At 40.5% G+C, this 26,772-nt stretch overlaps 1 protein-coding gene across 4 annotated transcripts in view; it reads right to left on the bottom strand.

The window, feature by feature from the left end:
* The window catches only part of IMMP2L (inner mitochondrial membrane peptidase subunit 2), a 1,785,698-nt gene that overhangs the window by 538,587 nt on the left and 1,220,339 nt on the right, over nucleotides 1–26,772 (bottom strand). For all 4 annotated transcript variants that reach the window (XM_029616961.1, XM_029616964.1, XM_029616962.1 and 1 more), the window contains exon 4: nucleotides 21,324–21,389. In XM_029616961.1, the coding sequence (XP_029472821.1) occupies nucleotides 21,324–21,389 (66 nt within the window). The remainder of the gene's footprint in view (nucleotides 1–21,323; nucleotides 21,390–26,772) is intronic.

Raw genomic sequence — 26,772 nt, 5'->3', positions numbered from 1 at the left:
ACAATAACAGTCCACATTAAACAATAACTAGAAGGAGAAAAAAGTTACAATAAAACAAGGGAACACAACTGGGAACTGGAAAAGCAGGGGGGAGGAATTAGATAACTAATTATAGTTATGTAGGTGGTGGAATCTCGGGAGGCTTACATTTAGTCTGTGTCATGGCTATGCTTTATTTATTTATTTATTTATTATTTTTGTTATACCGAGTTTCATGACAGATATCACATCAACCCGGTTTACAATTAACAATGTGTGTAAAGCATAGCGTAACGTATATTCCCAATAAACTGTGAAACTTTAAATACAGTGTATCAATACCGTGTGTGAGAAAGTTACAATAAAACAGGGAAAATTAACTTGGAGCTGGAATAGGGGGAAAATTGAACAATGCAATATATACATTTCTTCCAATTAATGAAATAGTATAGCAGTGAAAAGTATAGGATCAAGGGAATTAATGAAGTATAGGATCAAGGGAATTAATGAAATAGTATAGCAGTGAAAAGTATAGGATCAAGGGAAAGCTTGACTGAACAACTGCGTCTTGAGTTTTTTTTTTTAAAGTCAGGAGACAAGATTCCTGTCGTAGGTCCGGGGGGATGGCATTCCAGATAGAAGGACCAGCTGTCAAAAATGCCCGTTCTCTGATAGTTGATTGGTGCACAGCTTTGTTTGGAGGGGCGTGTAGAGATCCCTTATAAGCTTCTCTAATAGGTCTGGCCGTGATGTGTATTTTGAGCGGGAATTGAAGGTCAAGGGGGACCTGATGGTGGATGCTTTTATGAATAATAGTGAGAGATTTGTGAAGGATTCTAAAATTAACTGGGAGCCAATGCAGGTCCTTGAGTATGGGCGTAATGTGATCTCTCCTATTAGTGTTCGTCAGGATTCTTGCCGCTGCATTTTGGAGCATCTGGAGGGGTTTTATGGTAGATGCTGGGAGACCTACGAGAATCGAATTACAGCAATCTACCTTGGAAAACAAAATAGCCTGTAGGACAGATCTGAAGTTGTGATGGTATAGTAGAGGCTTGAGTCTTTTGAGCACCTGTAGTTCATAGAAGCAATCCTTGGTAGTAAGGTTTATGAACTTCTTGAAACTCAGATGTCTATCGATTATAACTCCCAGGTCTCTAGCTTGGGTGACTTGAGTATTAGCGTGCGACTGCTGTTGATAGTCACTGTCTTCTGATGTAATGAGAAGGAGTTCCGTCTTGGCTGTATTAAGTACCAAGTTAAGGCTTGTACGGTGAAGCTTAATCATTTGCAGGTAGGAGTCCCATTGCTTGAGTGATTTTGCCAAAGAGTCCGTTACGGGGATCAAAATGTGTACGTTGTCCGCATATATATAAAATTTCAGTTTTAGAGTCATGAGTAGTTGGCAGAGAGGGAGGAGGTAGATATTGAACAGGGTGGGGGATAGAGAGGAGCCCTGGAGGACTCCAAGTGGGGAGTTAGTGCGTGACGATTCCTTATTATTGATTTTAACTTTATATCCTCTGTTGCTGAGGAATGAGTCAAACCACCTAAGAACTGATCCCGTGATTCCTATGTCTGCTAATCAATTTAATAAAATGGAGTGGTTCACTGTATCAAACGCTGTGGAGATATCAAGGAGCACTAACAGGCAGGAATGTCCTTTATCAAGGCCCATGCTAATGTGGTCTGTAAGGGAGATGAAGAGGGTTTCAGTACTCCGTGATTTGCGGACTCCGTATTATGAGTGATGGAGGATTTTATTTTCTTCCAGATAGTTTGATAGTTGATTGTTAACCACTTTTTCCATGATCTTTGCTACAAACGGCAGGTTGGAAATCGGGCGGAAATTATTAGGGTCGTCAGGGTCCAGATTTGGTTTCTTGAGTATAGTTTTGAGAGAAGCCAGTTTGAGAGCATCTGGGTATATTCCTTGTGAAAGTGAGCAGTTAATAATTTCTGCTAGAAATTTGGAAATCGCGTCTGGTACTAGAAGTAGTAGTTTGGAAGGAATTTGGTCAAGTGGGTGTGTGGAAGGTTTCATTCTCTTTAGGATGGTTTCTATCTCTATAGCTTAAGTGGGTTCGAAAGACTCCAAGGTAGCTTCTGAGTTTAGGAGGGGGATGAGGAGATGGGCAGCGTGTTAGGGCTGGCTGGCAATTTTGTTAGAGTGTTGGATATTTTATTCTGAAAGAAGAATGCCAGGTCATTGGCTTTTGATTGAGCTTGGTCATCAGGGATGGGAGAGGAGTTGGTTTTGGTGAGTTCCGAAACGTAAGAGAAGAGGGCCTTCGCGTCAAATATCAGATCATGGATTCTGAGAGCGTAAAAATCCCTTTTTGTTCATAGTGTTGCAATTCTGTAATAGTGGAGGGCAGTTTTATATGCAGCTAGAGAGTTGGGGTTCGGGGTCTTCCGCCATTTCTTTTCTTTCTGTCTGAGACCTTGTTTTAGTGAGCAGAGCTCCTTTGAGAACCACGGTTGTTTATTATTCTGAGCCGGGTTAATATTCTTTGTTGTGCGGGGGCATAAGTTATTGGCTATTGCTTCCGTAATGTTTTGCCAAGAGAGTAGGGCCGAATTGGGGGTGGATAGATCCAGGTTGGGGAGTTTGTTGACCAATGAATTGCTGAGGACTTCTGAGGTGCAGGATTTCCTGTAGAGGGGGGAGGGCTGAAGATCTTTTTTTCATCTTGAGTGTAGAGGTGATAATGGAATGGTTAGACCATGGGACTGGAAGACTTGAAGGGGGTGAATGCTGAGCAAAGTTGTCGTTTATGAAAATGAGGTCGAGTGTATGCCCGGCTTTATGCGTGGGCACATTGATGAGTTGTTTAAAGCCCATGGCTGTGAGGGAGGTTAAGAAAGATTCGCAGTTGGGTGAGGGAGGGTTTGAGTCTATGTGTAGATTGAAGTCCCCTAAAATAATAGCTGGGGAATCCAGGGTTAGGTATTTGGCTATGATTTCTACTAGAGGTGAGGCATCTGAATCTAGAAGTTCAGGTGGAGCGTAAGTGAGGAGGATTTGGAGTGATTTGGATTTGTATAAGCCTACCTCTAGTTTAGATTTCGTGTGGATATTTTGTAGGGTAAGACAAAATTCTTTTTTGGCCGCTAAGAGGAGGCCTCCCCCTCTTTTCCTTTGTCTGGGGATTGAGAAGACATCGTATAGGTGAATAGGGTTAGGCGATTCCCCGGAAATATAGGTTATTGGTGGAACAGCTTTTGCTAGCTACCAAGTTTACTATAGCTTCTTTAAGAAAACCAGTTCTAGGAAAGATCATTAGCGGAATCAAGTTTGGAAAATAGCAGATATTGAGCATTTGCAATTTGCTTTACGAAATGAAAGTTTAAAGTATCAAAACTTCTGGGGCCCATATCATGCTTATTATAAGAAGAGTTAAAAAAATTGTTTGTTTTGAGGGTGGGTGGTCATAATTGATGACTGTATTGCCTTTATAAGGTTTTGTTGAAGCACTATGTTTATTTTGTCTTTTATTATTGTGTATTTTGGAAAACTTGTTAAATGTTGGGCTCATTGATCTGTAGATTCCTGGATCAGCTCTGGAGTATGTTTTTAAAATGGGCATTAAATGACCATCCTCAAATCCTCAGATTCTATAGCTTACTTGAATAAGACACTAGAAATTACTAGTAATAAGTGTGCAATTTCATTTTTCAATGCTTTCAGAATGCTGGAGGGAATACCATGTTGACCTAGTGATTTGTTACTCTTTAGTTTTGTCAATTTGCTCTATTACATCTTCTCACTTCATCATGATTTGACTCATTTCCACTGAATCATCACCCTGAAAGAATGTTTTGGGCATAGGTACTGTATCTCCCCAACAGCTAGCAATCAATAAAATAATTTATTTTGCTTTTCTGCTGTGGCCTTGATTTTGTTTAGTGCCCCTTTTACCCCCTCAGTTATCTAGTGGTGCAACTGACCCCCTCACATGTTTCTTGTTTTGAATATATATGTTCAGTTATTTTCTCTCTGTCAAGTTTCTTTTCAAATTCTCATTTGACTTGCTTTATTAATGCTTGCCGGTGCTTATGCTTTTTCCTATTTTCTTCATTTTGATGCATGTATGTGGGGCGGGGGCTAAATGTGAAGTGTAACAGGACACGTCTTGATGTGCTTGGATAAGGTCTCTGATAGCAACTATCTGTAGCCTGGGAAGGGCTTGATACTCATGTGTGCTTAGGACTTGAAATACCTATTGCATTAGTATGTCTCTGGTCTGCTTAGTTCCTTTCTAGTCATGCACCTTCGATCTAGAATCATACAGGTCAAGTAAACTGTCTTCCCCACTGCTTGGGCACCCAGAACATCTTCCTTTGTATTCTTCAGCCTTTTCAATAAAGGTCATCAACTCATCAAGCAGTGGTTTGAATTCTTTTATTACACAACTCAAGGCTATCTTCTAAACTCCCCGCATGTCCCCACTTTCCAGAATATAAATCATACCAGTGACTATGATGAAATTGCATAACATAAATTTCTTCTAATCTCTCAATAATACAACACAATCCCAAAACTCAATATCACTTCTCAAAATCTGCACTAAATTATGTGCACAATTTCTAAGATTTTAAGGAACAGCCTTAATTTGATCACTCCCTGTGTTAATTACAGGGTTTTAGCCTACTATCTTCCCTAAGTACAAAGCCCTAACTTTTCAAATACAAGTAAAGTTTAAACAAAAACTTTAGAACATTCTGGTCTTAATCCTGCACATCTAGTACTGTGTATGCATTACTTTTAGAGTTCCACATTGAAATTGTTACTCAGCTCTGGCACTTTAAATGTCTGGCTCTCACAAAAGTCCTGCTATATTTCTAAAGCTTAGCTTAAACCTGATTAACATGCACACAATGTATTTAGATACAGAATTCCCACAGTCAAAATGCTGTAGTTTCCCTGTGAATTTGCTTTGGCAGTACAGTTTAAACAAAATCAAACAATGATCCAGCAACAATTAAGACAAAAACTCTCAGTAGTGCTGCTTTTCCTCTTTTTCCAATTATAATCAGTTAAGCACAGTGCAAATGTAACTCTGCAAACATACAACCAGAGTCCTCCCACTGTTGCCCTTCTTCTTTCCACAGAACCCAGTGCTTTCTTTTAACACAACCACTCCTATACCTCTCACTAAATATAACTAGGGATGTCTCGGGATATTACCTTGCCTTTGTTTGAGAATCTAGATTCCTATAGAGTTTATCTAGTCTTGTCTTAAACTTCACAGCCTCTTTAAAAGTTAGCATAATGTCCTTTTCCCTTAAAAACTCAAAACATCAGCTTAACTAGGTAACTGCAGAATTCATGAGGTTCTGCTTCATCCTCTTCTGAGGTTATCTCCATGGTAGGCTAGGGGCTGCCCTTCCCTGATGCACCATCTCCTTCCTTCTCTCCCTCTGTCCATGTTAATATAAAGGCTGCCCTATTTATAACACCTGGCAGCTGAAGGGTGTGGACTTCTCCCTGATCAGCTGGTCCCTGCTGAGATCATTATAGAAGCTAATCCTGGGGAAGCTGGGAAATGTAGTTTCTTAGAGACAGCCATCTCAGATTTCCTTATTTGGCTCTAACCAGCCTCTATCAGCCTTAGAGCTGTATACTCTTGTGCAGGGACTTATTAAAGACCTAGTAATCATCATATGAAGCTGTGAGGTAATATAGAATTGAGGCTCTTTAGAATCTGTTGGTTTCTACCTGTCTAAAACACAAATTATGAAATGGGTGACAAATACTGTTTTATCTCAATATACTAAAACATAGAAATAATAATTTAAGTGAAATCAAAATACTGCACTGCAGCCCTTAAAGTGCCATAGCAGCAACATTGCCACCCCACCCCCCCCCCCCCCAACCCAAGGCCCAATATAAAATATATCATTGAAAAAAACACAGAGACATTAGGGATGTGCAGGGAAAAAATATCATTTTCGTTTCTTGGTTTGTTTTCGGTAGGTATTTTTCTCAAGAAGTTTGGTTCATGAAATATTTGATTTGTTTCATTCATGTGAAAAAAACAAATCAAACATAAAAAAAAAAACCAGCCAAAAAAAACAAAAATGGGGCTTCCCAAGGCCACCCAACCACCTGGAAAATTGGCAGGGCCAGGATCCCCCCTGGGTCCTTACTTATCCAGTCCAGTGGGGATCCACCTTGCGAATAAGTCGCTGAGATCCCAGCCTCCCCAAGTCTGAAGCCTTGGCCTTGGTCTAGGCCAGAGCTTGGAACCATGCCCAAAGCCGCGGCCTGGCCCGAAGGCTGGGTGTCAATGCAGGGGCCTCAACTTGGACCCAGGCCCAACACCAGGGCCTGGACTGAAGGCCAGGTCCCAATGCCATAGCCCGGGCCTTGGCGTAGGATAGAGTCTAGACCCGGGCCCAATACCATGACCCGGCACAGACGCTATGTCCCAAAGCCAGGACCTCTACCCAGACTCATGCCCAATGCCTGAGCCTTGGCCTAGGATGGAGTGTGGACCTAGGCCTGATGCTGTCATACATTTCCATACATCAAAATGGCACTGGCCTCCGGGCCATCAGGCCTGGGTTTGGTCTCTTGCATAGGCTGAGGCCCAAGCATTGATGCATTCATTTAAAACAAATGCAAAGAATAAGATTTGTTTCATTCAGAGGGCTTCCGATTCATTTCAGGGCCTTTCAAATGAAACAAATCAGCCTTATTTCTAACATTTTGCACATCCATAAGAGACAGAGCATAAAATCCCAACTGATCATGTTTCAGCTTAAATTAGTTGGTCAAGAAAAACCACTAAAAATTCCAAAAGATAATGAAAATATCAACAAGAATTCATTAGATGACTGGTTCATTAACATTTACATACAAATGCTATTTCTATGTGCAAATGTAGAGAACCCAAAGGATTCTTTACAAGAAAGCTAATCTAATTCTTTGGGAGTAGAATAGAGTGATACAGTTAGCAGTACTTTTGAGTTTAGCCTATTCTTTGAGGGAGATTCAGATGGTGCACTAACAGTTTATAAATATCTGTCACATCTCAGAGCATGGATTCTTAGTTTGATTTTTCTTGAGGGCCTTTTTAGGGACAGCATGTCTTTTGCTGTTCCCAGTTTGATTATTTTTATGAGACAGAACTCTAGGGTCTAGTGCAGAGCTTTCCAAACTTTTCATGTTGGTGACACACTTTTTAGACAAACATAATTTCACGACACGGTAATTCAGTCTACTAGTAAACCAGAGGTTAAAGGTTAAACGAACGAAACATATTTCGACAATTTATGTATGTTTCCTTAAATATATACATAAATAAAATGTTTCACGACACAACCTATCTCATGAAACCCTTAAATTTATATTAAAAATATATATTCCAAGATTCATGTTATTGTTATAATTTATGAGAAACAATAATAAAACAAATTGTCTGTCCCCCACACACTCATCTCTCTCCTCCCCCCAGCACATGTCTGGCCCCCACACACTCATATCTCTCCCCCTCAAGCACATGTCTGTCCCCCCAGCACGTTTGCCCCCCACTCACTCATCTCTCTCCCCCCAGCACATGTCTGGCCCCCACACTCATGTACCTCGTCTTTTTGATTGTTGCCAGTTAAGTGCTTCACTCCCTTCCATGATCACCAGACACTGCTGCTTGCAGTCAGTACTCCTCATGGCCAGGCCTCATCGGCAGCAGCAGCCAATGCAAGGATGGCTGGGCTCGTTCCACCCACCAAGCCCCCCAAAAAAAACGCGATTGACAGCAAAAATCACCCAATAATAAGCAACCCATAAACTGAAAAAAAAAAGTGAATCTCTAGGAAAAAAAAGCCCAAACTCGCATCAGAGTTGACCGGGCTTGCGTGACACACCTGCACACTGCAGGCGACACACTAACGTGTCCCGACACACAGTTTGGAAAGCTCTGGTCTAGTGATTGGTGTAAAAGAATGGAGACAGGGTGCCTTACCCTATATTTTTGTTCATGGTTTTGGGAAAGGTTTCTGGTGTGATTAGGAATTTTTTCCACCCTTTCTGCCTGTTTTTTTGTTTCCCCTTTGAATAAGAGTTTCCTTTTTATGAGTATACAGCCCAGAGACTCAGAGTCTTTGCCGTCTGGAGAAAATGGTATGTTTCGCCTATAAATAACCTGAAGAGCATCTTTGACATCAGGGAGGAATGGATTCATATCCATTACCAGGAAAAAGGAGCATTGAGAGAATCATTCAAGAACATATCACTATTAACCCAGGTGAGAAACACTTGAAAGGAGTAGAATGACAGTATATAAAGCATTTAAATAAATAAACACATAAAACTGTACCATCCCAGTACTACAAGGAGGAAGACAGGAGAATAGGGAAGAATACTGAAGAGAGATCAGATCTAGAGATTACAGATTCATTTAGGTAACAGGGTCTAAATTGCAAACCATTTACAATTGGAAGAGCAAGAAATTAATTCTGCTATTAGTCAGGGAGAAGGAGATAAATTATTAAAGAAATTGGCTTTACCATCTACAAACATTTGATGGAAGTGTGAGGTCACAAACTTATTGAGGAATGACATGTATATCAATTAGACTGTAAACATCAAAAGCAGTAAAGAATTTGTCATCAATTTCCATCAAATATCAGTAAAATGGAGTTGGAAACCAGACCTGTTTCCAGCATAATTATTGCTGATTTTTATCTAACAATATCAACAGGACTGTTAACAATGGAAAGCTATCGCACAAGCTATCGCAGGCTTGCGCTAACAGCGCAAGCCTGCGATAGCTTGTGAAGGTAGTGCACGCCTGCGATACCTAAATCGGGGTGGAGTCGGCCCCGGAAGAGGAGGAGTTGGGGTGTCACCGGGGCCGACTCCGTGAAGACGCTGAGGACGGTGAAAAGGTAAGGGCCTTTTCATGTCCTACTTCACACCCAATAGCTACACCTTCTATGGTGGCGCTATTGGGTGCGAAACCAGCAGCGCAGGATCGCCCCCCCCCCCGCTTCGACCCCCCACCCCCCATTAACGCAATTTTCTAAAGTATCGCAGGCCTGCGATACTTTAGAAAATGAGGCCCATAGAGCCTAAAAGTTACTTTCCTCCTCCTCTGTAGGGACTTCTAGACATTCAGAGTGATTTAACACCTTTTAGAGAACTGAGCAATAACTATCTGAACTGAGGTGTGTGCCTTGGGCCCTTATCTGGGACTACCCAACCCAGGGGCTACACAAAGATTTATCAACCTATAGTAGCAAGAAATCAAAACTACATCTTTTTAAAGTTACTACTATTTTCAGTGGAAAGAAGGGATAATGATCTTCTTTCATCTTGCATGTACTTGATAGATCTGCTAATTTTCAGGGCAATTTTCAAAAGCTATTTCTTTGAGTAATGGCTACCTATTTGGATAAATAGGCTGTCTGAAAATTGTCCAGACTGTATGCAGGTAAAAATATGCAGGAATCTACATTGCATATATATCTATCTGTGGGAAAAATGGGTGAGCTCAGAGACTGGGCTAAGTTGAGAGAGACAATAATGCATTTTGTTTTGCATTTTAAAAAGAAGGAACATTGTTCTTCATGGGAAAAACTACAGAAAAAGCACGTGCAAATCTCTGTGGGTACTTTTTCCCTAGTCAATTTCTAATTTTGTTAAAATCCAGTGGTTCCATTATCCAATAAAAGTGTAAATATCATCCTAAGAAAAGATAATTAGTTCTTAGAACCTCAACATTTCTAACAATATTTCTTTACTTTAAAATTTTAGTAATTTTAAATTTAGACCTCCATTCATTGTGTTAAATTTTGCTCATAGATATTAATATATTTGCAAATGTACATGAGTGGTTGAATGTATTTTAGTATTGTATGAGCCTCTTAAAAATATATTTTCTTTCTCTTTTGCATTGCTATTATGTGGTGATTATCCTTTCCATAACACAGAAGTTATCAAAATGCTAAGAAAAGCAAGAAAGATGATAATGGCTAGCAATACTGCATAAATGGTTACAAATGAAAAATGGAGGCTGAGATATCTTAAAGATATCCTATCATCTAAGGTACCCAACTGCCACTTCCATATTGCCCATTACCTGCCTTATTTATGACCACACTTGTATTCTACCATAAAAATAATTTGCAGGTCTAAAAGGAACACATTAGTACCAAATGATATTTCAAAGGATTACTGAAAAGTATGCATAGGAAATTTAATCTGAGACAACATGTAAACTGATGGACAGGGAATTTACTAGTAATGAATGTACCATCTGGAGCTGCTGAATGGCCAAGGCTAAATCAAAGGAACTTTTTTTTTCTTTTTAATTTGTAAGATCACAAAATGTTAGCAAATGTTTTACTCATAGACTGTTGCTGTTAAGCAGCAAAATTTATTTCTTATGGTATTGGTCACAATTTTTTAAAAAGTATAAAAAATATGAACATTTCAAACAGATAAGTCAGTGAAAGAAGGTACACAAAGGCAATAAATGCTACATGTTCTAGTCAATCAAATTAGAATTAAACCCAGCATTCTGTTCAGATTCTAATGGACTGAATTTTCAAAGGCATTTACATGCATAAACTCAAAATGTTAGAAATTAGCCCAGGACTCTGTATAGGTAAAAGTAGGCACATAACTGGTTACATGCATACATTTATGTGAATTAGGGAGAGGTATTCTGAGGGATGGCATGGGGTAGAGGTGGACCTTAAATTCTTTATGATTTTAAGAAGTATGGAGATAATTTTCAAAAAGATACTAAGGGGTAGCACATGTAAAATTAGCATATTTGTGCATATATCTTATTTTATAAATCTTGGGAGCATGTGTTTACTTACAGTGTCACCAGAAATGTTAACAGAAAAAAAGGGTATAATAGGGGATTCCTGGGGCAGGGTTCAGAGGGACCCAAACGTTGCTCAAGTACATGGTTTATGCACATACAGTACTAAATGTGTGAGTTTGCTTTTATATCTGCTAATTGACTTGCACAATTTAAATCACACTTATTTTTTGTTTGTAATTTTTGGGTGGGAGGGTCGGGTGAACTAGTGGTGGGTTAGATTTGGGTTAAATGGTGGGGGTTCAAAGTAAGGTGCTGGAGAGTCTAGCTGAACTGGTGAAAATAAGGGTGAACCAGTGGAGATATAGGCATTTTGGTGATACCAAAGTATGCATTTTCAGAAGAGGAGCATGTGCATTCTTTATAAAATACCTACCTTAGCGTTTAATTTTGGATTATTACACACACATTTTTATAATTATTACATGCTGTTATGCATGCCACCTGTGGCAACCCCGCAGCACGGCCCCCTCTCACCTCTTCAGACGGACTCCAGCTGCTGGCTCCTCTTCGCTGGTGGTGGTGGGCCACCAGCTCCGACCTCGGGTTCCCTCCGGTGCCTCCGGCCCTGCCACGTTGCCCAGTGTTGCCGACCAGGATGTTCCTGCTCGCCGGGCCTCTCTGCGTGGCCCTCGGAGAGACGCCGCCACCAGCGCCACGCCCCTTCCTAGGCACGCACATCAGTGATTCTTTCAAAGGGCCCGCAGCGGGAACCTGGCTGCGGACCTGGATGCTGACGTCAGACTCTTCAGCATATAAAAGATCAGGCCTCACTCCATAGCACTGCTATTGCAACAGGTCTCCTCGTACTCATTGCTATTCCCTGGATCGTCTCTTTGTGTGTTCCTGTCTTCCTGTGGTGCCCGGTTCCAGTTCTCCTAGTTCCTGTTCGTCTATGTGTTGGATTAACTCCCTGGACTTGACCTTCGCTACGCCTGACCATTCTTCAGCTTGTCTCCAGCCCCGGCCATCCGCTATGCCTGACTACTCTTCAGCTTCTCTCCAGCCCTGGACCTCCGCTACGCCTGACTACTCTTCCACTTCTCTCCCGCCCTGGACCTCTGCATTGCCTGACCATGTCTGCCTTCTCCACGCCCTGACCACTGCCTTGCCTGACCATGTTTGCCTGCTCCATATCGTGACTATTGCTTGGACTGACTATACCTGCCTTCTTCGTGCCTTGACCCTCGCTTTGTACGACTACGCTACAGACTCTCCTTCATCCAGAGTTCTTCATTGCTTGCCAAAACTACCATTCACAGCCGGCTCAGAATCCAGTCTGTCAGCAACGCCTTTCCTCGCCTATCCTCTGGACGTGTACTTTCAAGGCTCAGGCCTTCCTTTGCTCGGGTGCTTTCAGTTCCCTATTGTTCCTTTGGCACCTGAGCTCTTTTACCGAATCCAGTCCAGGATAGAACTTTGCCATCTACCATCTGCTGTCTCTGGGTTGTATAGCTATTACCTCTCGCTAACCTCGAGGCCCCGGCACCCAAAGGCTCAACCCGAGGGGAACGAGGGCTGGTATAGGTGAAGCTCCAGTGGCCTCTAGCTTCAGCAGCTGCATGGTCAGAGAAAATGTGTGTCTTCCTCCATTACAAATATATATGTACTAAAACATTTCGGGGGAATTTTAATTCCCAGGTGCATACCAATAATGGCAGATATGCGCGTGGCTGGGCTGAGCGCATTTTCATAGCAGCCCAGCCACGCACATATCTGCTGGTATGCATGGAAAAGCCAGGTTCCTTTAAAGGGGTGGGCCAGGAAAGGGGCGGGGACCATCCAGGACAGCCCATTAAGCCCTTTCCTGGGGAAGCGCCGGTGCGCGGAACTTACTACCGCTCTGGAGAGCATGTAAGTTCTTTAACAAAAAAAAAATGGAGCAGGTAGGTCGGGTTTAGGGGTCGGGGGGGGAGGAGAGGGGGAAAAGTGAGGAAGATTAGATAGAGGGATAGGGAACTAGGTAAAGGCCCGATCGCGTCGCTGTGCGTTTTTAATAAAATACCCCCCCCACTTCGTGCGTGACTCAGAACCCGCGCACACATGCACGTGCCGATATGAGATCGGGCGTGCATGTATGCATGTCCATGTGCATGCCTGCACGGCCCTATAAAAATTTACCTCTATGTGCGTATATTCAGGACAGAAATATAGGAAATTCTATAAAGTGTATGGCAGTTTATAAAATATTACAATAAATCTCTTCAGGCCTACCTACATGGGCAAATGTACACCATTTGTGTGCATAAGTGGGTGCACAAAGATTTATGTTAGTATTTTATAAACTGTGTGGAGGGAGAAGCACAGTTTATAGCATACTGCATATTTCTGCCCTGGAAGTATGTGCATATATGTCAGTATGCATGTATATTTGTAATGCAGGAACAGGCATGCTTTCTCTAACCATTTAAAAAAATGTGTAGTATACTTTACGTGCAAAATAACTATAACAATGCATGCATAATAACCCAGAATTAAATACAGAGGCAGGTATTTTATAAATTATGAATGTACATCATTCTGAAAATAATTACTTGCATGCATACTTGGATTCACCCATTTGCCAATACCTTCCCCAGTTCACCCAGATCTTCACCAGCACACCTATACGCTCTAGCATTTCACCCTGAACCCATTTCGCCCAGACCTTCTGCCCAAAAACTACAGACAAGAGACAAGTGCAATTTCAATTCTACAATTCATTTAGCAGTTGTAAATGTGTTTGGCAATCTATTTATTTATTTATTTGCTTTTTTTATACCGACATTCAATTCAAAATATAACATCGGTTTACATTGAAACAAATTGTCATCAAATACTATTGAGGACATAATACAGGTATACCTCTTACAAAATAGCAACAAGTATGCTTACTTATCAACCCTGCCTTAAAAATACCTCTACACTGCCCATATATTCTCCCATTAAAATGTATGGGCAAATTTTAAATCCCCCACGTGTATAAAATCTGGGGGTTATGTATGTGGCTGGGCTTTGCGTGTGTCGCGTGCATTTTAGAATGGGCCTGGCCGCGCGTGTAACTCCCATTACGCGCGGAAGTGCCAGGACAAAGGAAAGGGGAGGAGCAGGGCTGGAGGCGGGCGGTACAGCAGCCATTTACGGCTGTACCTGGGAAGGGACTGCCGGTGCGCGCAAGTTGCTACTGCTCCAATGGAGCAATAAGCAATAAAATAAAAAAAAACAAAAGGTAGGAGAAAGGGTTTAGGGGGTGGGGAGGGGAAGGGAAGGGAAGGGGAAGAGAGATTATGTAGGGGGGTACTCTCCCAGTCCGCTCCTTAATTGGGAAGCACATGCTCATGGACGGGTGCGTGCTTCTTTTAAAATCTACCCCTAAGTACACAACTACTTTGGATGTTTGTAAAATATCATATATGCACTTATGTACATATATGCTCATTTTACATGTGCAGCCCCCACATAGTTCTTTCAAAATTCACCTGTATGTGTGTACGTTTTCCTGCATAAGTTATGCCTTCCATAGAGGAGACGTACGTTTGTGGAAATTACCCACAAATTATCAAAGTGAATTAATGTACATAAGCTTGCTTTGAAAATTTGGAGTAAAGTCTGCTCATAAAAGGTACACAGAGACATTACTCAAATGTGCACAGTGATAAAATAACCCTCCCTATGTATAATTCACAATTATTTTAATGAATTAGTATCCTAGGAATAATTTCAGCTTTTATTTACTGAGATGATAAACTATTCAAGAAACCATAGTACTTCCCAATTGTCTCTAGAATTACATATTAATGGCCTAGATGTCCATATTACAAAGAAACAAGAATTTCTATGGTAATTTCTTTCTGCAAAAGGCATTTTAAACACTGAAAACAAATACAAACCCCTTTTGGTGTTTAATTTATTAAAACTGCAGTATTATCCTTTGAAGCATGTACCTCCAGTTTTTAATGCAGTATCCTTAAAGAGTTTAAGGTCGTACCCCCCTCAAGTCACTCACGGACTGAAAATGTTTCACTGTATCAGGAATAATTTACATATACATGTTTATCTTCAGTGAGGCAGCGTCAGTGATTTCAATGGAGTCAATATTTGTCCATGTATAGGAACTTTATCTATCCATAACACATGATCTATGTAAATGATCAATATAGGCTTTACTGGTAAACCCACTATCAATACACAACTGATAGTGAATTGAGCCACTGAAAGAGAAAAGTCGGGCAGGTTTATCCTGCCTGACGCATGGAAATAATTTTCTAGTCGTTTAACTGGGGTAAAATATCTGGGGGTGGGGTAGGAAGAGGAAGGAAAAAGAGGATTTATGGTGAGAGGGTCAGTTCCTGCTGGGAACCTGAGGCTGGGGATTGGTAGATACTTTAGAATACTAATAGGATAAGGGAGGGGAGAGACAGTTTTAAGATGTTTTGCCTGCCTTTTTTCCTCTCCTCAGGCTCTAGTTAAGCATTCATTTATTTGTGGCTTAATTGTACCTGTTTATTGGTGTTCAGTGGTGGGGTGACTGGTTCGTTCGAGCCAGCATGTCTGGGAATCGTCAGGTGAGACGGCTGAGGAGGAGACCAGCTTCAGAGGTGAATTTATCTGAAGAAATTCACCAGGAAGAAGAGGACCTGGCAGTGGAAGTTGAAAGGCAGAGAGTGAAGGTTGCTGATGGAGAGGCAGGAATTGCTGGTGGAATGACAAAAGATCATAGCAGTTGCAGTGTGAGGGAGGCTGGGAGGAGATGGGGCTTTTAAGGTGACTAGGGTAGTACAGACAACTCAAGAAGTACAGGTTGTGGGCGGGCTGCAAAAAAGAAACAGTGTAAGCTCCCGGGCATCGCCAGCAGCAAGAAGTTTTAAAGAAAGCAATTAAGATTCAGAGAGCCGGGTTAATAGCGACACCAAATAAGAGTTGCGGTAATGAGGGGAATTTCAGTGATGTCAGCTCATGCAGTGACAGGAGGTAATGTGAGGAACGAGGGCAATGGGATCAAAGAAAGCTTTAGGAGTAAAGCCAATGTTTTCAATTACCAGCAAAGGGGAACTGAAATGCATAAGAGAGCGCTGGCAAGGGGAGGTAAAAAAAGTATTTGTAAGGGAGTGTTATCTCTCACAGTGCTGCAAGGATGACATGATTAAAGCCACAAGCATGCACTAATTCCAGGATTATGGGGGGGGGGGGGGGGGGGGGGTACTGAGCAAATACGGAGTAGGGAGTACAAGGGGTGCAATGTTGAACGGGGGCATGTGTAGTAAGCAGAGGGAGAGGTATGGTAGATAATTATGTGATACCTCCTACAAATAGGATTGAGGAAGATGGGAGTCAGACTACAATGTCAGGAAAAAAGGGGGCAAAGTAGAATTAGGGGAGGCAGAGGTAGAAGGGCAAATTTATATAAGGATGTTGCAGTGGAGAATAATCAATACACAGGTAATATGAATTGGGTTATGGAAAAGGGTATTGTGCAGAGGGGAGGTTTATCTGATGGCAGAGCATGGGGGGAGAGCGGGATAGGGGCTGGTAATAATGTTTTTCTAAGTGACCAACCAGCAGTGCCTATCAGAACCGGATGGATATGATCAAGGGCAATCTGAAGATTGTGCAAGAAGAGAGGGAGAAGATTGTCCAGCAAGGACTTCCACAGCAGACGGAAATTTTTCTTTACAAGGAATGAGGATTCAAGGCCGTGTGTTAGAATGGGGGTCACTGCAGATGGAAGTTCAGGTATGATACATACAGGTATGCAGACCGAGGGCATAAGTAAAGCAAGTCAAAAGAGCAAAGCTAAGAAAAGGGGAAAGAAGAAGTATAGAAGAAGGGATAGTTCAGAGTCCTCAATTAGTTCTGATGGTAGTACATCTTCTTCTTCTTCTAGTGATACGAGACCGGTGTTATTGAGTCAGGGATACCAGAGAGAAGTCCTCCTGCTTTAGTTCACTTAACAGAACTGTGGGAATCAGTTCCAAAATATTTGAGAAAAAAGATTAGGAAGCACAAGTACATAGATATTTTTAATTTGTTAGAGGGTCATAAGAAGAGAAGGAAAGTTAGAAAAAGGAGGAAGAGGGATGATAAATTTAAGAACGAAACAAGAATTCCTAGGAATATTATTAATTAGGAGAGTTCATTTTTGTGTTTGGTGAATGTTTATGGTAGGCATGATCTGGATCAGTATGGTCCAATGCTGGCTTATGCTGATGCAATATTGGACGCGTATCAAAAATTTGAAGGTTGGGCATAGTTAAATTAGGAGGAAATGTTTAGAGATAAGATGGAGGAGAATAGACATATGTCTTGGGGTAAGCAGGATGTCTCATAGTTGGCAGGTGCAGACAAGTTTAATTGGAAGTAGAGGGCAGGTTGGAACAGATTTGGTGGCAGGAAAGTCCTTTAGGACCAGAGCAACAATGGTGGACCTACGGGCAACAGCAAATTGGAGGGGCTAAAGTTTGTTGGAAATTCAACAGATCTGTCTTTCCATTTTCAAACTGTAAATTTCATCATGCCTGTGCAAATTGTGCAGCCAATCACACAGCTTTTAAATGTAGTATGCGTGAACAGGTTGGTGGTGTGCAATCAGCAAAATAATGAAATGGTATTTCAGCGTGCCCCGATAGGGCTTAAATTGTGAGCTATGAAACCTTGGTTAGAAAAATATAATAAAAAAGAAATGCGATGTATTTGTGGGAGGGATTTGAATCTGGGTTTGTTATTCCTTATTGTGGGCATATTCTGAATAATGCGGTAGCTAATTCAGTATCAGTGCAGAGATTGCAGGCTATAGTAGTAAAAAAAAACTGGAAACTGATTGTGCATTAGGTAGAATTGCAGGTCCTTCTGAGTCCAGGACTTTTGCTGACATGTTCATTTCTCTTTGGCAGTAATACCTAAAAAAGAGCCTGGAAAGTTTTGATTAATTCATAATTCGTCATACCCAGCTGGTGGTTCTATAAATGATTTTCTTCCTAGAGAACTTTGTTCAGCTCAGTATGCATCATTTGATAGTGCTATTGCATTCGTGAGGCAGGGTGGATCTCGTGCCTTGATGGCTAAAGCAGATATTGAATCAGCTTTCAGATTATTACTGATACAGCCTTCTTGTTTTCCTTTATTAGGTTTCTGTTTTCAAGGTCTATATTATTTTGATAAATGTTTACCTATGGGTTGTTCCATTTCTTGTTCCTATTTTGAGGCATTCAGTTTTGTTGTGCATTGGGTAATGATGAAGGTATCCGGATTTAAGAATATAGTACATTATTTTGATTATATTTTGTTCGTGGGTACAGATATGACTGATACTAGTGATCAATTGTTGAATTGCTTTTCGGATGTGGCAGATAATTTTGGTATTCTACTAGCTCATGAAAAAACTGAGGGTCTGGCTCGTATTTTGACCTTTTTAGGAATTGAAATAGATACAGTTCAAATGACCTCTCATTTACCTGTGAGCAAAGTTAAAAAATTATGGGATCTAGTTGAGGAGGAATGTATGAAAAAAGTGACTATGAAATTTATGCAATCCTTGGTTGGTAGTTTAAATTTCGCTTGTAGAGTCATTTCTATGGGAAGGACTTTCTTAAGGAGACTATCAGTATCTATGGCAGGTATACATAGAAAATATTTTATTGGAATCACAGCAGCAATTTGGGAACATTTGATAGTATGGAAGACTTTTTTGCAAGAATTTAATGGCTTATCAGTTTGGTACTCTGAAGTTTTATCTAGTAATGATTTGGAATTATATTGAGATGCTGCAGGGGGTCAAGGTTTGGGTATATACTGTCATGTATAGCACTTTGACACCTTGGAGAAATTCTGGGATCACAAGCAATATCACTTTTTAGAGCTACTTCCTATAGTGGTGCAGTGGCCATTTGGCTTCAATTGCTCAAGAATAGAAAAGTGATATTTTGATGTGGTAATTGTGTAGTCGTAGATGCCATTAATAGGTATTCAGCAAAATGTTCTTGAGTATCTGTATAGAAGAGAGAGTTGGTACTTTGTTGTTTACAGAGTGTTCCTGTGCAGGCTAAACATCTTCCAGGTTATAATAATAAAATTGCTGATTGTTTGTCTTTTTTAAGTGGTCGGCTTTCAGGAAACTAGCACTTGGAGTGGATTTGGAGGAAGCAGCAATTCCAGAATATTTATGGGAATTGCTTTGCAATTCGGTAGCATCAGCAACATGGGCAGCATATTCTAGCGGATGTCAGAAAATAACAGAATTCCTGCTGCGGTTAAGATGGCGATCAGGACTGGTTCCAGATGTCTGAACGATAAGATATGTGTTGTTTTCAAGGGGACAAGGTTATTCAAAAAGGTCAGCTGCGGGTCACATTGTAGGATTTTCATTCTTTATTAAAGTTTATGGGTGGGGTAATCATGGAGCTAGTTTTGCACTTAAGAAGATATTGCTAGGTTGGGAGAGATCTAAAGGAGTTGACAGGGATTAGAGGCTGCCTATTACTCATGATGTTTTCAAAGGTTTGTGGTTTACATTAGGAAAAGTTTGTAGAAGTGATTTTGAAGTTACTTTATTTCATGTATCATTTTCTTTGACATTTTTTGGTGCATTTAGAATAAGTGAGTTGGTAGCTGCTTCTAAAAGGGATAAGAAGGAAATGGATTGATGTTCAAGAATGTGATGTTTAATAGAGATCAAATAAGGTTGTTGGTTCACAGGTCAAAGACAGATCAGTTGGGGAAAGGTGCAATGATAGTGTTCAATAAAACTGAAGGAGATAAAACATGTCCTGTTTCAAATATGTGGCGAGATATGAATATTCGACCAGTGAGTGGGGGATATTTTCTACAACATCAAAATGGTACACCCTTGACTTGTTTTCAGTTTGTTTCAATAATGAGGAGATCTCTTTCAATATTAGGATTGGATGCAGTAGGTTTTGGGAGTCATTCATTTGAGTGGCAACACTGGCTGCTAGATTGAGTTTACCAGAGAAAACAATTATGCACATTGGGCTTGGCGCTCAAGAGCCTTCAATTCATATATTCATTAAACATGTTTTTATTTAAATACAATGTTTCTTTTTCAGATTCAAGAAGAGCCTTATGATCTGTTTTGTTACTGGGTCATTCCTATATGCACTGGGCAGAGAGGAGAGTGGCACGTTGACAGCTTGGCAAGCATTTGGGCTTGACATCCAAGGAAGCGTCCTTACACTGGATGAGCAATCAAGGGATGCATTGCTTTCAATTTTTTCCTGTTTTAAGACACTATTTAGCCAGAAAGCAGAGGCCAAATGTCTTGTTGGTGCATTTGGGAGGGAAAGATTTGGGTCAATGGACTTGTAAACAGTTAATTCAAGCTGTTAAAAAGGATTTCAATATTATTTTAGAATTGTTGCCAGGAGTAATTTTATGTTGGTCGGATATAATTGCAAGGCGATGTTATAAGGGTCAGCAACGTTGGTCAAGTGGGGCTTATTAAAATTAATAGGCAAATTGGGAAATGGGTTGAACACATGGGTGGTTGGTAAAATAGAAATGATTGGGTAGATAATGTGCTGGAATTTATAGGGATGATAACATTCATTTGTCTGATATTGGATTGGATCTCTTTCCGAATGATTTGCAAGAGACTTTAAAGCAGATTTTTGATTAATATTATGCTTGGGCCACAGCTTTATGGGGGTGGCACAGGGTAGTATAACTTCCTGTGCCTGTGGTGGAAACCTGAGCCAAAATTGCTTATGATAATGCTCTATTGCGCTTCCAAATAGTATCCACCCGGCTGGCAGGAAGGGGGCAGATGTGACAAAGTGCCGCTGAGGAGCTGATGTTGGTTAGCTGAGGCCGGCTTCCCAGCTGGTGGTATGGCAAGGGTGGCTCATGGACCTTATGCCATTTGGATGAGTTAATTGACTGGTAGGCTTGAAGAGCTACTTAGATAGTAATATGGTAAGTTGCTGTTTCGTGCTAATGTATGGTTACAAATTATTGGCTCGGGTAATTGCTGTCATACTAATAAAGCTGCAGCCTATATTTTGTTCCAAAATAAATTATGTGTTTTTGTGTTATTTGAGAGTATATTAGTTTTGGTTTGATCTGACAATGGTCATCCTCCTGGTTTCACTTGTTATTAGAACTCGGTACAGTATTCATAAAACTAATTACTAATATATATCAGGTATTGCAAGCATTTTAAACACTATACTGTTTTTTAAGGCTACTTCTTCCAGCATACCAATTTATAAGGCCATAGAATTACATTTACATTTCAATTTAAAAAGAGACCTGAGTATGTGCTGAAATATTGGTGAAAACAACTAAAGAATTCAGTGGTACCTACACAGTCTGTATAACAATGTTAGTAATAGTAAAAATGGTGCTTTGTCTTGGCAAAACCGTGAAATTAGTACCCTTTTCAATATGTCTGTCATACAGCAAGAGAAGGTTAGGAAGGAAAGGCTGACTGGAATATATGTTCAAAATCTGCTGAAAACTGTGAATTACTATTCTCACTAAAAATCAAGAACTGTGGCTTAAAATACTTACTTTATAACGTCCCCTTCAAGAGCAATCACTCGTTTAATGATCTTCTGTTCTGGGTTTTTAGGAGACCTGAAATAAGGGCAAAGGGTTGTACAGTCAGTAATGTCTCTGTTGTGTTAAGAAAATGAAAAGAAATTCCACTACGAAATAGGGACTATTAAAGTCATTAGGGACTCCAAGAGCTCCTTGACATGGCATCAATCCTAGTTAGCTCTATGTGATGTTTCAGCTTATGTGAAGTGACTTCCATCATTCTCTTTTCAAAATATCATAGGAGGAATAAAAAAGCTTAAGATAACCCCTGGACATTTAAGCATCAAAAATCTTTTTTTTTTTTAATAAAGGAAATGATAGTGATATTTATTTATGTTCTGCTTCTTGGCACTTGATGATGACTAAGATAATAATTATTAACAATCATTTATCTGGCACATGCCACTGCACAGAAACACACACAGGCTGATGCAATAACTTGTGCATTAAGAGAATGTGTGCTGAATTTCAGCACACAGTTTTAACGCACAGGTTAAACATGTTTTTAATTCCCAATGCAGTAAGCTAATACTATGCTAATGCATTGGGAGTTATAATGTGTGGTTAGCATAAAATGACCACACATTTTAATTCAGGAGGGGAGAGGCTGAATCGGAGAGGACATACAGGAGCAGATCTTTTGCTGTACTCCTAATCTGTTGTGCCCCTGACTGGCTATCTGGCCATGGTTAGACTTATAAAATAAATGCAGTGTTGAGCCCCTGCTGCTTGTCCTTGCGGGTGGGGGCAGGGAGCTGGGCATGCTCAGTGTGCCAGTCAATGTTTCTAGAAACTTTGACGTTTTCCATGCCGGGCTCCAACCGATAATGTCACCCATGTGTGAGGACTCCTGCTTGTCCTCGGAGAAACATTACTCCACCTCTGGCCAGGAGTAAAATTTCTAGCATTAAGAAAATATGCGCTCAGCCAGTGCAGCTCTCTGCATTGGGAGAGAATGCTTAATGCCCTCATTTGCTTGGAATTTCCATTTGAAGGTGCTGAGCTGACCACACATTTTTGAACGCTCATTTTTTGAACATAAAACTCCTTGCTGCTTCAGCAGTAAGGTTTACACTCTCAAAATGTGCATTCAAAAGCAAGTAAACCTGTGCATTTGGGTGAACGCATCTTTCTGCATTGGCCTAATAATGGACTCCTAGTCAAGACGGATTACAAAAACAAATAAAAGGCTTTGAGCTAAGCAGTAAGACCAGGACGGAGAAGAATTCAACTAGGTCATTGTAGGTAGTATAAACAGAGGAAAGGATAAGTTTAGTTGAGGAAAGCTATATGGAATGAGGCTTCTGAAGAGTTTATATAAGAAACAGCTAGAAGTTAACAGGGGAAATACAGTTGAAGATAAGGAACAAATTACTTAATTAATGAAGCAGCAAGAAATTAAATCTTGATGATGATGAAAATAGAATGTCATATTAGTACCAGTGTGAAAATACTGACCAACAAGATTGTGCTTTTATACCTTAATTTTACAGTGCACTTTGCAAAGGTTTGATATTATTACTACTTTTACATGTGGACTGCCATCAGATTAATTATTTTTTATTTATATTAGTTTAATCCTAAAAATATATTTAGTGTTTTGAAAAGCTCATCTTAGACATTTTTACCATTATAAAATCAGGGAACTGCTTTCAGCACAGAAAAAAAAAGCATGTATTACACTGACACATTAAAAATACTAACATAGAGCTGAAAGTGAATACTACAAAGGAGAGTTTAAAACGTAGACTGGAGGCACACCTGTGAAAGAGTTGCTTATATTGGTTGTTTGATATGTGCAAATCTGATGCATTTTCATTACAGATATCCCAAAACCCAGATCAGCTAGGTTTCCTTTCAGGACAGGAATGAGAACTACTGAATTAGGGATATACTGTAGCTTCAATAAAATTGTGTATCTTTTGTTCCAATGGCATGAAGATATAATAAATAAATATATTAGGCCAAAAAGGAATCATCTAAACAAAGGGCATATTTGGGCTTGAAAGCTCATATTATACACACCTATATCTTATAGCATTATAGAAAAAGTAAGTATTACTCATAGTTGACCTTACAAGGGTGCAGGGCCTAGGGTGAATCAACCACAGTGGGGACCTGGAATGCTGATGTGCACGGCTTTACTCCCAAGTTGACAGGAAATCATGGTGCTGGGGGTGGGGTTACATTGGCAGCATTGGGGTCCCTATGAGTCCCATGGCAGTAACTCCTATTTGCAACCTTCCCACCCCTAAGACCAGCCCTGGCAATATTATAGCTTTTTAAATTTTTCTTCCAACAAAAGGTATCACAGCTTACAAAAATTCTGATAACGAGAGAAAGGAGACCTAGAAATATGAATAAAAGAAAAGGTGATAGAAACAGACAAGCTAGTACTTTACTATTTAGCTAATACTGCTGCTTTAAGCTCTTGCACCATTCATTAAAGCACAAACTGATGCACATTTATCATGCTAATTCAGACATGGCCACTCTATCTGCAAACAAATGAAAATTAAGTTCCAGAGGCTGCGTCGTGTTTCAAGGCAGTTTGGCTGGATGCATAATGTTCTACAGTGATAATATGTTTTAACCTATAGTGCTATTTCATTCACTAAATGTTAACATTATTTGGATCACTGAATACTAGGTCCCATTTAAACAATTCAAAACTTAGATTGCAAAAATCCAGTGCCAGCCCCTGCTGTCTATAAATGCATATTTTATCAAGTTCTGTTACTTTAATCCAAGCATTTCTTGCAAATGTTCTTTATGGGCAATTTGTTTCATTTGGTATTCATCTGGGGTAAGTAGGTTACTTTGAATTCTATAAAATGTATTTTGCCCAGCATATGCCATAATGTATGTCTCCTAGAGATTGTATAAGAACAGCAGTCAAATTACAATGCTGCCATTTGAAACCTCTATTATGGCTTAATACATTGCTTTAAAAGGGTCTTTTCAATTCCCCTCATAAGCATTTCCAGTTGATTAGCATGTACATTTTGTAATGTAATTACTGACCTCTATGTTAATTCACACCTACTCAGCAATAATTGTAATGACCTTGAATAAACATCAGTTTAAATCAGAGTTCAGAATCTTCAATCACAAAATTGTTGCTTTCTTGCCAATAACGACATACGAAAAAAAAACTTGATTTATCAGAAAGGCTCCAGGGGAACACTTGTACAAATAAATTCTTTCTTTTTTTTTTTTTTAAACACTTAAAGCAATGGTAGACACAATAATTTAAAATGTTAACATTTTCCACATGAATCATTAAAGAAAATAAAAACAAATGATACATTATAAACCACAATAGGTTAAACCGGAATTTCTAAACAGCAGGTCAGAGAAATAGCAAGTTAAGTGTGACTTACTGTCTCATTAGTACTATACTTAATTGAATAGTTCAAAGATACTTAATAAGAAACATGAAAGAAGAGATAGAGCATGTGAAAGACCATAATGACTTCATAACAGTTATTTAAGAATTCTGTCATACAATGCTGGCCTTTTACAAGTTCTGTTAATAAATGCTTAATCCTATAAATATGCCAAGAGTTGCCAAGGCAACTTACTTCAATACCTTTCACTTCAAAGAACTGATTGCTATATTGTAAACAAACAAAATAAAAACACAGTAACATGAAGAGTATCCAGTCAGCACTTATTCTAGTTTACCATTTAAAAGTCTTGATGGTAATCAGTTTCTATATGCATGCAGACTGCTAAACAACAACAGCAGCAACAACAAAAAACATACAGTAAAAGTTTGAATACAAATAACATGTACAAACAGTTCTTCCTTGATAATATGGCCCAACAGTTGGATATACTGAGGTCAATTTTCAGTCACTAAGCAGCTGGCAAAATTGATCAGAGAAACTTATCATGCTAACTCAGGCCTAGATTTATCCAAATGCTATAAATTTCACATGAATAACACCCATGATAAGGAACAAGGCTATGATCATTTTTGGGCTACACACTCCAGGGTGCAGACGGGCATTATTCTTATTTTTAGAGAGAGAGAGACTCTTTATAAGGCTCTCATAGTAGTCATCTATTAATACCACTATAGCAGGGTCATCTAGTAACTTGAGGTAAGGTTTTGGTGGTGGACTAGGGTTTTGGGGCCAGTTTTACATGCACAGGCAGACATACGAATAGCACAGTTCACATCAGTGAAGATTGATTGTGATTTGGAATGAGGAAAGATACAGAAAGATGAGATTTCTACAATGTTCTCTCACCCTAGCTTGATGCATCTCTACTTGGGTACTATCAAGCTAGGGCGAGAGAACATTGTAGAAATTTCATCTTTGTGTATCTTTCCTCTTTCCAAATCACATCCAGTGTTCACTGATGTGCACTGTGGTGTTTGTACATGTGACTATGCATGTAAAACTAGCCCCCCAGACCTCACCTCGAGTTACTAGATTCATTTATTTATTTTATTTATTTAAAATAATTTATATCCTGCACCCTTCAAGGTTCGGGGCGGGTTACTACAAAACATACATAATAGATGACCCTCCTATAGTAGTATAAATAGATGACAATTATGTCTGCCACCCCAGGGGCTTTCTTCCTCTTCTTCTCCCTCGCTCCCTTCTCCATGCCTCTCTCCTCTCTCCCTGTGCAAAAATAAACATTATAAATCCTGTTTCTGTTGTCGATCATCCCGCCAGGAGGGCGGAGTTAACAATCTGTGATAGATGCTCCCCCCAAAGTGGAGGGGTAACAATGTGAAATGGATCCTTGGGTCGATGGCAGATGACAGAGCCCTCAAGAGGATATCAAGAGAGGGACCACTGACTAGGCTGGAGTATGGAGACAGACACAGATAGGGGCGGATTTTAAAAGGCCCGCGCATGTAAATCCTTCCGGATTTACGCGCGCCGGCGCGCCTATTTTGCATAGGCCGCCGGCACACGTAAGTCCCGGGGCTTTCGAAAAGGGGAGGGAGGCGGCATTTTGGGGGCGTGCCGCGGAGTTTTGGGGGCGGGCCCGGGGGCGTGGCGCCGACCCAGGGGCGTGGTCGAGGCCTCCGGACCAGCCCCCGGGACCGGAGGACGGAGCGGGGCTGCCTGCCGATGCGCGCAAAGGTAGGGGGGGGGGGTGTAGATAGGGCCGGGGGGGTGGGTTACGTAGGGGAAGGGAGGGGAAAGTGGGGGGAGGGCGGAGGGAACAGGCAGCACGCGCTGGGCTCGGCGCGCGCAGGTTGCACAAATGTGCACCCCCTTGCGCGCGCCGACCCCGGATTTTATAAGATACGCGCGTATCTTATAAAATCCAGCGTACTTTTGTTCGCGCCTGTGCGCGAACAAAAGTACACGCTCGCGTATTTTTTTAAAATCTGCCCCATAGTTCTTTATTAGACAGGTATTTATTTATTTTATTTATTTAGGTA

The sequence above is a fragment of the Rhinatrema bivittatum genome, chromosome 9 (assembly GCF_901001135.1).
Source record: "Rhinatrema bivittatum chromosome 9, aRhiBiv1.1, whole genome shotgun sequence".
In the NCBI taxonomy this organism is placed as follows: domain Eukaryota; kingdom Metazoa; phylum Chordata; class Amphibia; order Gymnophiona; family Rhinatrematidae; genus Rhinatrema; species Rhinatrema bivittatum.
Note: the sequence above shows the minus strand (reverse complement) of the source record. Positions and strands in the feature narration are given on the sequence as shown.